Below are 12,578 nucleotides of genomic sequence, written 5' to 3'. Positions count from 1 at the left end.
TGACAACAAATGTTCTTTAAACTCTAATGAAATAGTTATTTTACCCCAAATCACAAGTATGTGAGTAAACTAAGCAAGTCTTCACCAAATGTGTGTCAGATTTGAAATCTGCCGTGTTGGCTTTTTGTTCCTATAGATTCCTCAGTTGTAAAAAGCTTAAATAAAATGTTATCATAGCCAATGAGAATAATGACCAAAATGAAAATGATATGACTTCTAAACTAAGTAACACAAAATAATGGTTCCTTTTAAAATGTAATTTTAGGTCATTCAAAGTAACAAGTATAAAAGGAGTACACAGTGTGTGGAGCAGGGCTGGTGGCTGGTTGTGGGACAGAGAAATAGGGCAGCAATACACATGGCTGATGAAGGGAGTCATGAAGGGAGTGTGTTATTGTGCTGAACATTACCATCAAAGGTTGAAAAAACTCATACTGAGGTGATTTCAGGTTGAACTAAGATGAGACAGAGACGCTGATGAGGAGCCACATGAGCCAAGAGATGGGAACCTAAAAATGCTAAAAGCTGGCAGACTAAAATGGGTGAATATTAAAATAAGCTAGCAATCTGACTCATAAATTGTGGCATTCAAATGATGGTAAAGTGGCAGGAAGGGTAACAGTGACGTATACCAACAAAACATTTCCTTCACCATTACACCACCACCAGTAGCTTCGACGATCAACCCCAACATATCCATCAAATCATGCTGTTGATGCCAAATTCTGATCCTACAGAAATCAAGATTTATCAGACCAGGCTATGTTTTTCAAGTTTGCAACTGTCTTATTTTGGACAGTTGAAGGAAGCCTCAGATTTCTAGTTCTTGTCTGACAGGAGTGGAAGTTGAACACAGTGTGGTCTTCATCTGTTGTTCAAGATATTTTCTGAGAAGCGTTCCTGCTCACCACAGTTGTAAAGAGTTGTTATCTGAGTTACCGTAGTCTGTCTGTCAGCTGAAATCAGCCTCCTCTGACCATCTCTGCAGAAATGGATATATTTTTGTGTTTTGCACCAATCGTGCAAACTCTAGAGAATGTTGTCATTAGCTGCAGCCCATTTGGCACCAGTAATCATGCCAGGTCAAAGACATTGAGATCTCCATTCTGATGTCTGTTTATTTGCAAGATTTTATGCACTTATTGCACTGGTTTTCTGAATAAAGTGCTCAGAAAATATGTCAAAAACCGATGTGAATGTTAATGAAAGGGCAAAAAAAAAATTAAATAGAATGGTCTTTTAATGACTCCACCGTGCTTAAACACTAAAATGAAAGAAAATCTTGTATTAACGCAGCTCTGTAATACAGTATATCTAATTGTACAAGGGAGTGAATTGAGTTGTGCCGTGGATAGAGCATCTCTGAGACAGCAGTCACCAGCCCATCCCCGTCGCCCCCCCTCAGCCGGCCTCTGGATGGGGTTTCACTCTGTGTTTCTGTCTGTCCGTCAGGCTACATCGAGGCCGTGGTTATCCCTGCAGGAGCGAGGAGGATCAAAGTGGTGGAGGACAAACCTTCGCACAGCTTTCTGGGTAATGATGCTGGTGTTTTACAGGATGTTGTTAAGGTTCTCAGCAATGATCAACATGCTGATGAATATCAACCTGGATGGATGGATGGAGGATGGAGGGATAATAGAACAATAAGCTACTATGTTAATCACATGTCCTACACACAATATTTACTCTATGTAACTCAGAGCATTTAGTGTCTGTTTTACTCACAGTGTGTAGATGTTAGATGGTCAGTTGTTTGGGCTTCTTTTGTTTATGTTTTGTGACTGAGCAGTTTGAAGAGGGAGGAAGAGGCAACTGTTGTGATCACTCCAGAGGGATTTTTTTCTTTTGGATTTTCCCTTTTAAAAAGTCGTTTTAGAATTTAACACATAGTCTCTGACCCATCCATCCAAACAACAGCTCTTTACATTCACCTGTGCAGCATCTCTTTTCCTGTCGCAGAGGTGTAGGATTTATTACAGAAGTGCTGAGCATGCTGTAGAGTAGACAACGTGAACTTAATAATAAGTGAGTAAATAAGTAAAGGATTTTTATTAAAAGGACAACAAGAAAGTAACGTGTGAAATCAGTCTAGTTAGAATACGTCACACAACAGGTAGAACAGAACTGAGCTCTAACTTCCTGTGTCTTCCTTACAGCCCTGAAAGATTCCAGTAAGCGGTCCATCAACAGTGACTGGAAGATCGAACTTCCAGGAGAGTTTGAGCTGGCCGGGACGACGGTGCGCTACGTTAGAAGGGGCCTGTGGGAGAAAATGTCTGCTAAGGGACCCACGAAGACTCCCTTACACCTGATGGTCAGTCGGCAGGAGTTCACACGAGCACGCCGTAATTCATGTTAACTCTATGAGGCCAAGATAAACCGTTGCTGTTGTTGCTGCTCTTTGCACACCGTCTGTACTCCGCCAAAGAATATTTGTAGCCTTGAATAGCTTGATTCGTCTTTTCATGATCTTCCATTCATATAAAATCAATAACATAGTTTGAACCAGCATCTTCAGTATTTAATATCTCGCTATTTCATGAATAGATTGTGAGATAATTTACAGGTTTGCTAGATTTAAAAGGCTTTGAAAGATATAAAGTTAAGACTCGGCCAATAAAACCCTGATTTTAATATAAAAATCTACTTTTCAAATGTGAAAACAGTTTTTTCAGTTTTATTTGTAAACTGAACACTGTAAGACTATTTACCTGAGATGAAAAATGTTATGATGTGGTGCTATAAAGATAAAATTACTTTAAAATCAACTTAATTGAATACTTTTGGGTTTTGGACTGTTGCTTCGACTAAAAAAAACAACAAAAAAACGATGTCCTTGTGTTGAGAACACGTGATCTGCATTTATTTCCCTATCCAACCCAATTTTCTGATATTTAATATCCATAATGTTTGGACATAATTTGATCCTCTTTTAGTTTTGGTTTATTAAGTTTTCCTATCCAGAGAGAATGAAAAGCTCATAATGAAGAATTATTTTTCTGCTGAAATACTGTATCTCTACAGTTTGCATCCCGTGCATAGAGGGAGACATAACTGAGCAGCTGATTACACTATCGGGCATAGCTGAGAGTCAGTGGTCTGTACTGTAATGGAAAGTAATGAATCTCATGTCAGGGATGTCCGTTTATAACAGTATCATATTCATTGGGCTTTTATGTCTCTTGGGAACACAGCTCACGAAGCTAATGTGTGAGAGCATGTCTGAAAATAGTACGCTGGATGGATGTCAACACACTGCCAACGAGCCTCTCATTACGAGGTCTTCTGAATCCAAAAAAAAGACAGAGACAAAGAGACATTACCTGGCACTGACAGTTTAATGAGAAGAGTGCCAAGGCTACTGCAGGCCAAATCCAAAGCTTAAACCAAGAAGGCCTGTGAACTGACCAGGCTGTCGGTGATCCAGCAAATTCAAAAGGATGGATGTTAATCAGGAAATATAGATTTGTATGCTTGTGTATTTACAGTAAGTACATTGGGAAGTAATACAAGCCACAAAGACAGGATTTTGCTTGGTTATAAGAACAATTACAAAGGCTGATAAAAGAATGTATTAAGAGAACTATGAATAATTTACACAATTAAACTCTATTACCTTCATCCCTCAATGCTAGCACAGTTTGTACTCACTAAAACCCTGTCAATGTTTTCTGAGAGTGTATTAAAGGACAGTGTTTGTCATGCATGTCTGCCTTAATACGATACTCACATGGCATTGTGTACTGTTCATGTAGTTGAGCTATTGGTCACTCAAACCCTTTTTTTCTGTCCAGGACAAAATCCAAATTCGTTGTTCTGTGCAAAAGTTTAAAAAAACGCTCAGCCAATCTTGGTTAAGTTTTCCAAAATGTTGTCTTTTTACGACGAAAATCTGTTCCTCAAGAGCCAATATATTCCAGATCGGAAATAAAACACAAACATGAAGATTTTTTTTGGGGTACTATATTGGGTATCGTGCATACATTTGTTCATTTATGCATTATTTTATCATTTTCTAGATATACCCTGACCCTCCATTACAACAGTTCTGCCACATATTCTACCTTTACACAGCTTATATTGGTGTGTTTTTGTTGAAACTCGCTGTAGTTACTGGTGTTTTGTACTGAACTGTGTTTCCAACATTCTTCCCCCCTCATGTATTGTAATGTTTTGGGCAGAATATTAGAAACACATCTTAATATAATGCGGTCCAGGTCAACACCACTGACTCAACTCAATGATAAACAAACTTCTAAACTAAGACCTCTCTGACAGTTAATCAGAATTGAATTTGACTGTCTTGTTCAATATTATGTGTGAGCCGTTCTGTCGGATTGAATTAAATATTCCAGGAGTACCTTTTAAAATGGCCACTGAGTGTGTGGCCATCTCCCCCTGCGGTGATGTAATATTTCAGTGGTAAAAACAACTATAGAATTGGCTAGGTTTCCTATTGCCAGCAGATAACCGGTAAATAAACCCAGTGAAGGTTGGTAAGATGTATGCACATATTCTTTAACCTCCTGTGTGTTGTGCTTCCAGGTGCTGCTGTTTCATGACCAAAGCTACGGGATCCACTACGAGTACACGGTGTCTCTGAACACGACTCAGGACAGGAGCAGCGAGGAGCAGAGGGAACCGGAGTATCTCTACATCTGGACACACAGCAGCTGGCAGGACTGTACGGTCCAATGTGGCGGAGGTGAGATCTCTTTATTATTTGGTTGGTAAAAGTAATGTTAAAAAAAAAAAAAAAAACAGGACATTCAGAAATGTGAACTTAATAATTCATGTTAGAGCCTGAAATAGTTTGATTGAAATAAAAACAGTGAATTCTTGTCCTGGTTAATTAATCAGTTCAACCTCAGTACCCAATACCCAGTATTGTGGTTTGTGAATAAAATACATTTAAATATTTAACCATCAAATAGTATTGAGAAATATACTTGACAAAATGATTTCTATATATACCACCATATTGCTGTGATGTTGTAACTCTTATTGTAACTTTACATTTGGCAGTGAATTATTTATTACATGACTAGAATCAAGTCCAGGTGCCATTTCAGTGTTGTATGTAAGAGAGCACTAAATGTATTGAGAGGAACCCTAATTGACTGCATTCCCCTTTCACTATTGGTTATAACTTTATAAAACAGCAATTAGTAACCGACAATTAAAAGTCTTTAAACAACTGATACTGCCAAACGGCATGTTGGGTACACTAGCTAGCTAGCCAGGTAGTTTAACAGCTGGGTGAGGCACCGTCACAATAGTACAGTCAAGAACAGAAAAGAGAGATGGAGAATGAAGACAGAGAGTCAGGAGTTGCACCAAAAGAACTGGTGCCCAAGACAGGAGTCTGCTGGTTTCAAGTTTTTGGGCTTTAAAAGTGTGCATGCAGTCGTCTTTTGATTCAAGACCATCAACCAGTGTCACCAGTGAAAAAGTGAAGCCAAAGGGTCAGACATCGCTGAAAGAGACATCTTCTCAAAGCACTGACAAAAAAAGGGAAACGATCACATTATGACTATTGAAACTGTCAGAGAAAAAGTTGGTGGAGATAATTGACCTGCTGTGTGCACATTTGGGGCTGAACACAGAAATATACAAGTTTGAAGTAGTAGATGTGAGTAGATGACTAGTTTGAAAAAGCTTCCAACTGAATTGCTAATTTGTTTATTATACTTTATATATTTTAATGCCTCAAACATAGGAAATACATTTACATTATCTGATTAGATATCTCCATTCTGTTTTCTCAAATGGAGATGACTTAATAAATAAGTTTGTCATCTCCTCATACAAAGATCAGGCTCTTGTCTTAAAAAGGCAAAATGCAAATGCCAACATTATATTAAAAACAAGCATTGTTTTCTGTGTTAGGGCAGTTGTGATCAGTTTGATGATACTTAATATGATGCCAGCTCTGAATTTAAAACATCTAAATGGGATCTCAAGCAGGCAAAAGAAATATAATCCACAATTAAAAGAGATAAACTGAGCTGCCGGTTCACCCCAGCTGCGTCACTGACTACTAATCCAGAGGCACCGGACCTCCTCTGCTGGATGAAATGGTGATATTGTTTTCCTTCATTCCAGTTCCAATCATCACACAGAGGATTTGTTGTATCCAACACCTTTATTGTTTGCAATTGTTGATTTTGTTCAAAAGTGTGACCCATAAGATGATTCAGACGATCCTTTCCATCACAGGCATCAATATAGTATTTAAAAAAAGCAAAAGGTGGTCGAGCCAAGCAGAGTAACTCGACTCAGAGGGAGGTGACTGAGAACCAAAAGGCCACTGTGACAGAGCAGAGATGGGAGAACCTTAACCTGAATACTGCTCACCTCTCCACTGTTCCCTGTGGTTATAGTCTGGAAACTCTGTTCACATGAATAGGTAGCACTTTAGTAGCGCTTAAAATGGCACTTACTTTTAGCACTTTGTAGTTTGGCTTTCTTAAAGAAATTGTATTTTCTTGATTCTTGTTGTTCTGGGTTTTGTACCCTCATGGTTGAAATGCACTTATTGTAAGTCGCTTTGGATAAAAGCGTCAGCTAAATGAAATGTAATGTAATTAAGGTTTGCGTAGTCAGAGACCAGTGGGACCGGCGGAGTGCAATGACGTTGAAGTAGTAGTGTTTCTGCACACAACATACAGTATGTTGTGGTCAATTCTGTTAAAGGCTGCTCCAGTAGTTTTCAAATTAACGTTTAGGAGGCAACGACTGGAAACAACCCTGAATGGAAGCTCCATTTAAATGGAGAAACGTGGTCACTCCGCTGTTTGGTACCCTCACACAGGAGAACGCAAAGGAGAGAGTCAGGAAAGATCAGAAAGGAAACTTTAGACGACAATATTAAAGAGAAAGGTTATATCGTGATATCCAGGCAGCTTAATGTTTCTGTGACTACAATTGCAAATAAAACAAAGAATGTATGGTCCATGGGACGTCTCCATGGACGTGGTTACAAGGGAAACTCTTCCCCAGATTAAAACAAAGGATGTTAAACAAATGCCAAGAACAACTTCCACACAGGTACAAGCTGACCTCCAAGGTGATCGCTCCGCCTGTCGATGTTTGAGTGACCGAGGGCTCCATGGTAGAATACCCTGTAGAAAAAAACATTGAAAAAAAATGTGCAATTTGCTGAGATGCATATTAGAAAAGCCACAGTGCTTCTGGTGGAGCGTCATTTAGACAGAATAGACAAAACAGGAACTTTTTTTGGCATTACACATCAGCTCTCTGTTGACAGATAGAAAATGACACTTCGAGGAAAAGGACGCCACACCTACTGTGAAACGTAGACGAGGCGCAGTTGTGTGTGGAGATTGCTTCGCTGTGTCTGGCACAGGTTTCCACGAATCTTTGCTGGGATTAGCCGAGCCAATGATCAACAGCATATTAGACACAGCAGGCTTTCCTCTGTGCAACGTACACACAGAGCACAGTGCAGTGCTAATTGTCAGGCACCCCACTGCTGCTTTCCCGAGCAGGTCCTCTTATCCTCATACTGCTTTTGTAATATTGGTAATCCAGTGCTCAAAATATTTGAGATAACGTGTATGTGAGAAGAACACTTTGAAGTTGCAGTCTAGTGCTTTTATCCAAGGAGACGAAGTCAGGTGCTTCTGGATTAGTACTTAGTGAAGCAGCGAGGGGTAAGACCACCACTGCACAGCCGAAGTCTTTTTAATGGTGGACTGAGTTTTTCTGATTTTAATCTCTGTGGACAGATATCTGCATGCAGAATCTGTAGGCAAAGGATTTTGGCACAGGAAGCTTTCTGGTCTTTGTTTTTAGTCCATTTGTAGCCTGAGTGGTGTTGACCAATCAAGTGGGCTTGTGGTCAAGCAAACGAGGTGTAATGCATAATTGCAACATCCTTTTGCCATTGAGGTTTCGGTCTCATTCGATGTATTGCTGTGGTTTTAAACTGTCAACTGATTGTAAACTGTCCACTTGTTAAACAATCCGATCATAGATGTCGTCTCTCAACTCCAACTTGATTTTTCCATCTCACGTTGCTCATCGGACTGAAAACAAAGACCGGCGCACTGAAGAGAATATCAGTCAGCTGTACTGGAACTCAGAGACTGATAGCCAGTGAGCTCTGAGATCAATCTGCTTGAGGTTAGAACACATGGAAGTACATATCTGATCACATCCTGTAAAAGCACAACTGACTTAATATGGAAACCGGAGGTGCAGTTACTTGTTCGGAAAGTCTCTATAAGAAGAAACACACAGAGACTTAAAGCATGCACACAAAAGATGTCCTTCATTTTCTAAAGCTGAGCCCGACTGTTGGTTCTTCCTATAAGCGACATAAGCGGCTGATTGTGTCGCAAATGTCAAGGCGGTGGAAAGAATCCATGAGTGGGTGGTCGTCACATAGTGCAGTGTAGCGTACGTGGAGGGAATTATGCATCCCACATCTGAGAGGAAAGATGACTGACTGATGGACAGATATTATTATTTAAATTATTATTAGCTCAAATTATATAATCAGAAAGTCCAAGCCTTCAAGTGCTTAAAGCAGAATAATGAGAAAAGAAGAGGAGGAAAAGAAAGCTTAATATAGAAGTATATCATCTTATGTTAACAGTAAATAGTAGTTACTCACTGACCAAGCCTCCCGGTTGGTCAGTGAGTACAAAAATCTGTCACAGGATGCCAAGGCGGAGCCTCGAGGGATTTTTAATTAAGTTTTTAAGTTATTAAAACTTGGATGCTTAAAACACATCTTCAACTTGACAGCACAAAACTTCTATACAATCACCACTGTGTCAAGATGGACATCAAAGATAAGTTTTCCCAATTTAGTTTCTGGAAAAATGTGAAATACAGTCACAATGTCCACTTCTGTTCCTGTTATTATGGAATCTTGATCACGAGAAGGGGATGATGGAGAGGTCACCATGGCGACCATGACCATCACAGCAACCATGACCACCAGAATGTATTTAGTTCAACCCTCAGTCCAAGTCGACGTGTGCCAAATTTGAAGAAATTCCCACAAAGCGACTTTAAGGTATCTTGTTTACAATAATGGGACAGAAGTTAAGTTACCATGACAACTGACCACCAAAATGTTATCATTCCATTCTTGGGACAAAAGTAAACATTTGCGCTAAATTTGAAGAAGTTTCCTTGAGTTGTTCGGATGAATTACCTGAAAACATAGAACAAACCCGTCACTTCCATTTGGAGCTGCTCCTTCCTACAACGTAAGGCATTGTTCAGAACTTTTGCTGACATATATCAGTGATAATACGCTTTCTCCATAAATATTGCATCTATCCTTCTGTGCAGCTATATGTTTTTTTCTTGTAATAGGCTAATAACTACACACATTACAGAAGTCTAGATGCTCTTGGGAAACATTTGCAGAAGCCGCCTATAGCTGCTGAAGAAGGGTACATCTGAACTCCCATGTACTGTACAGTACACCACTCAGGGAGACAAAACTTCAGCCAATTATTTGTGGTCCCTGGGTTATTGATATCGTAGCATTATTCTTCAATGTTACAGTTACATCTTGCTACTAATTCAATATAGGTCATAGTCAAATTAATCAAAGTTTATTTGTAGTTTATTTGTACTATGCTACTTTAGACACTAAGCAGTATACTGAAACAAAGGACTCAATGCTGTGGTGGAACAGTATTGATGGACTGTATGTTTTAGTGCAGTTGTAGGTGAAGAAGATGCAGCACTGAATCAAGCACTCCAGCTCCCTCCAGTGAAAAGTGATCATTTCTTCATTTATTTTCATTATTCATTGTAATTTATTTAATCTTTAGTCTTTAAAACGTTATTTACTTGCTTGACAAGTATTTTTTATTCATTAGATTAGAATATATATATAATTTTGTCTTTTAACCACTGATGTTTGTTGTATTTGCTGTGATGAGACAGTTTTAGTGGGATAATGTGATGGCATTGGTGTTGGTGTGTTCAGTGGGAGGAGGGGGCTCCAAACCCAAATCTACTCTGGAGCACCAAAATGTCTGCAGACTGCCTTGCTGAGCATTCAGCGTCCCTTCAACAGTCCTGTAAGGCAATGTGTTCAGAATCCATGTTCAGGTCTATGGTCACAATTTACAGTGTTTTTCACTCGGCTCTTAAAATCCTCCGCACCAAAAAATTATTGTATAACTAAAACTTAAACGCACAGCCATATTTCCCCTCTCCTCTATCCATCTATATGAATGTACTGTATGTTTCATAAATTAAATTGTTCACTAAATATTTGTGAATGAATTCTTGGATGCAGCATCTCGTTCAAGGGGTCGCAGGGTGTAAATTGTACCTCAACAGATTTAAGTGGATTCGTGTTCCTTAATTTCAAAACATAATGCTATAAAATGCATGGATCCTATCCAACCCTGTGCTTTCGGAAGTGTGTACATCACACACACTCACAGAGTATAATAGAAAGTATGAAACACATTTACTTTTTACTTTAATTACCCTCCTGAAACACCCACACTCCACCCTGTCAGCCAGTCCACCTCTCCAGTGAACTACACTGCTCAAAAAAATAAAGGGAACACTTAAACAACGCAATGTAACTCCAAGTCAATCCCACTTCTGGGAAATCAAGCTGTCCAGTTAGGAAGCAACACTGGTTGTGAATCAATTTCACCTGCTGTTGTACAAATGGAACAGACAACAGGTGGAAATGAGGCAATTATCAAGACAACCCTATAAAGGAACGGTTCTGCAGGTGGTGACCACAGACCGTTTCTCTGTCCTCGTCCTTTCTGGATAATTGTTGGTCCCTTTTGCATTTTGCCAGTGTCCTCACCACTAGAGGGAGCATGAGGTGTCTCCAACCCACAGAAGTTGTTCAGGTAGTGCAGCTCATCCAGGATGGCACATCAATGCACGCTGTGGCAAGAAGGTTTGCTTGTCTGTCAGCACAGTGTCAAGAGGACGGAGGACATACCGGGAGACGGGCCGGTCCACCAGGAGACGTGGAGGGGGCCGTAGGAGGACAACAACCCGGCAGCGGGACCGCTATCTGCTCCTTTGTGCAAGGAGGAACAGGAGGAGCACTGCCAGAGTCCTACAAAATGACCTCCAGCAGGCCACTAATGTGCATGTTTCTGCTCAAACTGTCAGAAACAGACTCCATGAGGACGGTACGAGGGCCCGACGTCCACAAGTAGGGTCTGTGCTTACAGCCCGACACCGTGCGGGGAGACCGGACTTTACCGGAGAACACCGAGATCGGCAGCTTCTCCGTCGGCGCCCTGCGGTCTTCACGGACGAGAGCAGGTTCACACTGAGCACATGTGACAGACGTGACGGAGTCTGGAGACGCCGTGGAGAACGTTCTGCTGCCTGCAACATCCTCCAGCGGGACCGGTTCGGCGGCGGGTCAGCGACGGTCTGGGGAGGCGTTTCTTCGGAGGGCAGCGCAGCCCTCCGTGTGCTAGCCAGAGGTACCCTGACTGCCATTAGGTCCCGGGATGAGATCCTCAGACCCGTTGAAGACCATCTGCTGGTGCAGCGGGTCCTGGGTTCTTCTGATGCAGGACAATGCTCGGCCTCATGTGGCTGGAGTGTGTCAGCAGTTCCTGCACGATGAAGGCATCGATGCTACGGACCGGCCTGCCCGTCCCCCAGACCTCTGGGACATCGTGTCTCGTTCCATCCGCCGACGCCATGTCGCACCACAGACTGTCCAGGAGCGGACCGATGCTTTGATCCAGGTCTGGGAGGAGATCCCTCAGGAGAACATCCGTGGTCTCATCAGGAGCATGCCCAGGCGTTGTAGGGAGTGATACAGGCATGTAGAGGCCACACACACTACTGAGCTTCATTTGGACTTGTCTTCAGGAATCTCCACAGAAGTTGGATCAACCTGTGATCTGATTTTTACACTTTTATTTGGAGTATGATTCTGAATCCAGACCTCCATGGGATAATGATTTTGATTTCCATTGATCATTCTTATGTTATCTTGTTCACAACACATTCCACTATGTAATGAATAAAGATTTTCAACTGGAATATTTCATTCATTGAGATCCAGGATGTGTTGTTTAAGTGTTCCCTTTATTTTTTTGAGCAGTGTATATTAGTCCCCCAGCACGGATAATTGCGCACAGAGGATCAGTTAATTACAGGTATGAACTCTAAAGGCTGAATGTCTCACTCTTTCTGGTCCTGTTTCAGAGTCCTTCAGAACAGGTGAGGCAGTGAGTGACGTGTATAAACTGTGTGTGTGTACACAGGTGAGAGGAGGACGGTGGTTTCCTGTATGAGGATAGCTAATAAAACCATGGAGGTGATCAACGATAGCTACTGCCAACCTGAGAACAGGCCACACCCCCAAGTACGACTCTGCAACTCTCACCCCTGCCAGTACCGGTGAGAAGCACACAAACACACACTCAACGGGGGTTTTTGTAACTGGCAGACATATAACAATGTTATATAACTATAGGTTGGATGTCAATCATCAGTCTCGGTCATGTCCATCACTTTCTAGCTTCTTTTCAGTTGAGTTTCATAACTCCATGTAAGAGTCCTTAAAATGTCTTATAGAC

The 12,578-nt window shown here is 41.1% G+C and overlaps 1 protein-coding gene across 1 annotated transcript in view; it reads left to right on the top strand.

The window, feature by feature from the left end:
• Nucleotides 1-12,578, top strand: part of adamts17 (ADAM metallopeptidase with thrombospondin type 1 motif, 17) — a 109,582-nt gene that overhangs the window by 78,701 nt on the left and 18,303 nt on the right. Inside the window, exons 17-20 of the mRNA XM_069711442.1 lie at nucleotides 1,453-1,533; nucleotides 2,157-2,314; nucleotides 4,546-4,705; nucleotides 12,264-12,399. Coding sequence (XP_069567543.1) covers nucleotides 1,453-1,533; nucleotides 2,157-2,314; nucleotides 4,546-4,705; nucleotides 12,264-12,399 — 535 coding nt within the window. The remainder of the gene's footprint in view (nucleotides 1-1,452; nucleotides 1,534-2,156; nucleotides 2,315-4,545; nucleotides 4,706-12,263; nucleotides 12,400-12,578) is intronic.

The sequence above is a fragment of the Brachyistius frenatus genome, unplaced genomic scaffold (assembly GCF_029030835.1).
Source record: "Brachyistius frenatus isolate BFR_SWC_R1_liver_20210118 unplaced genomic scaffold, ASM2903083v1 Contig_100, whole genome shotgun sequence".
NCBI classification, from domain to species: Eukaryota; Metazoa; Chordata; class Actinopteri; family Embiotocidae; genus Brachyistius; species Brachyistius frenatus.
Note: the sequence above shows the minus strand (reverse complement) of the source record. Positions and strands in the feature narration are given on the sequence as shown.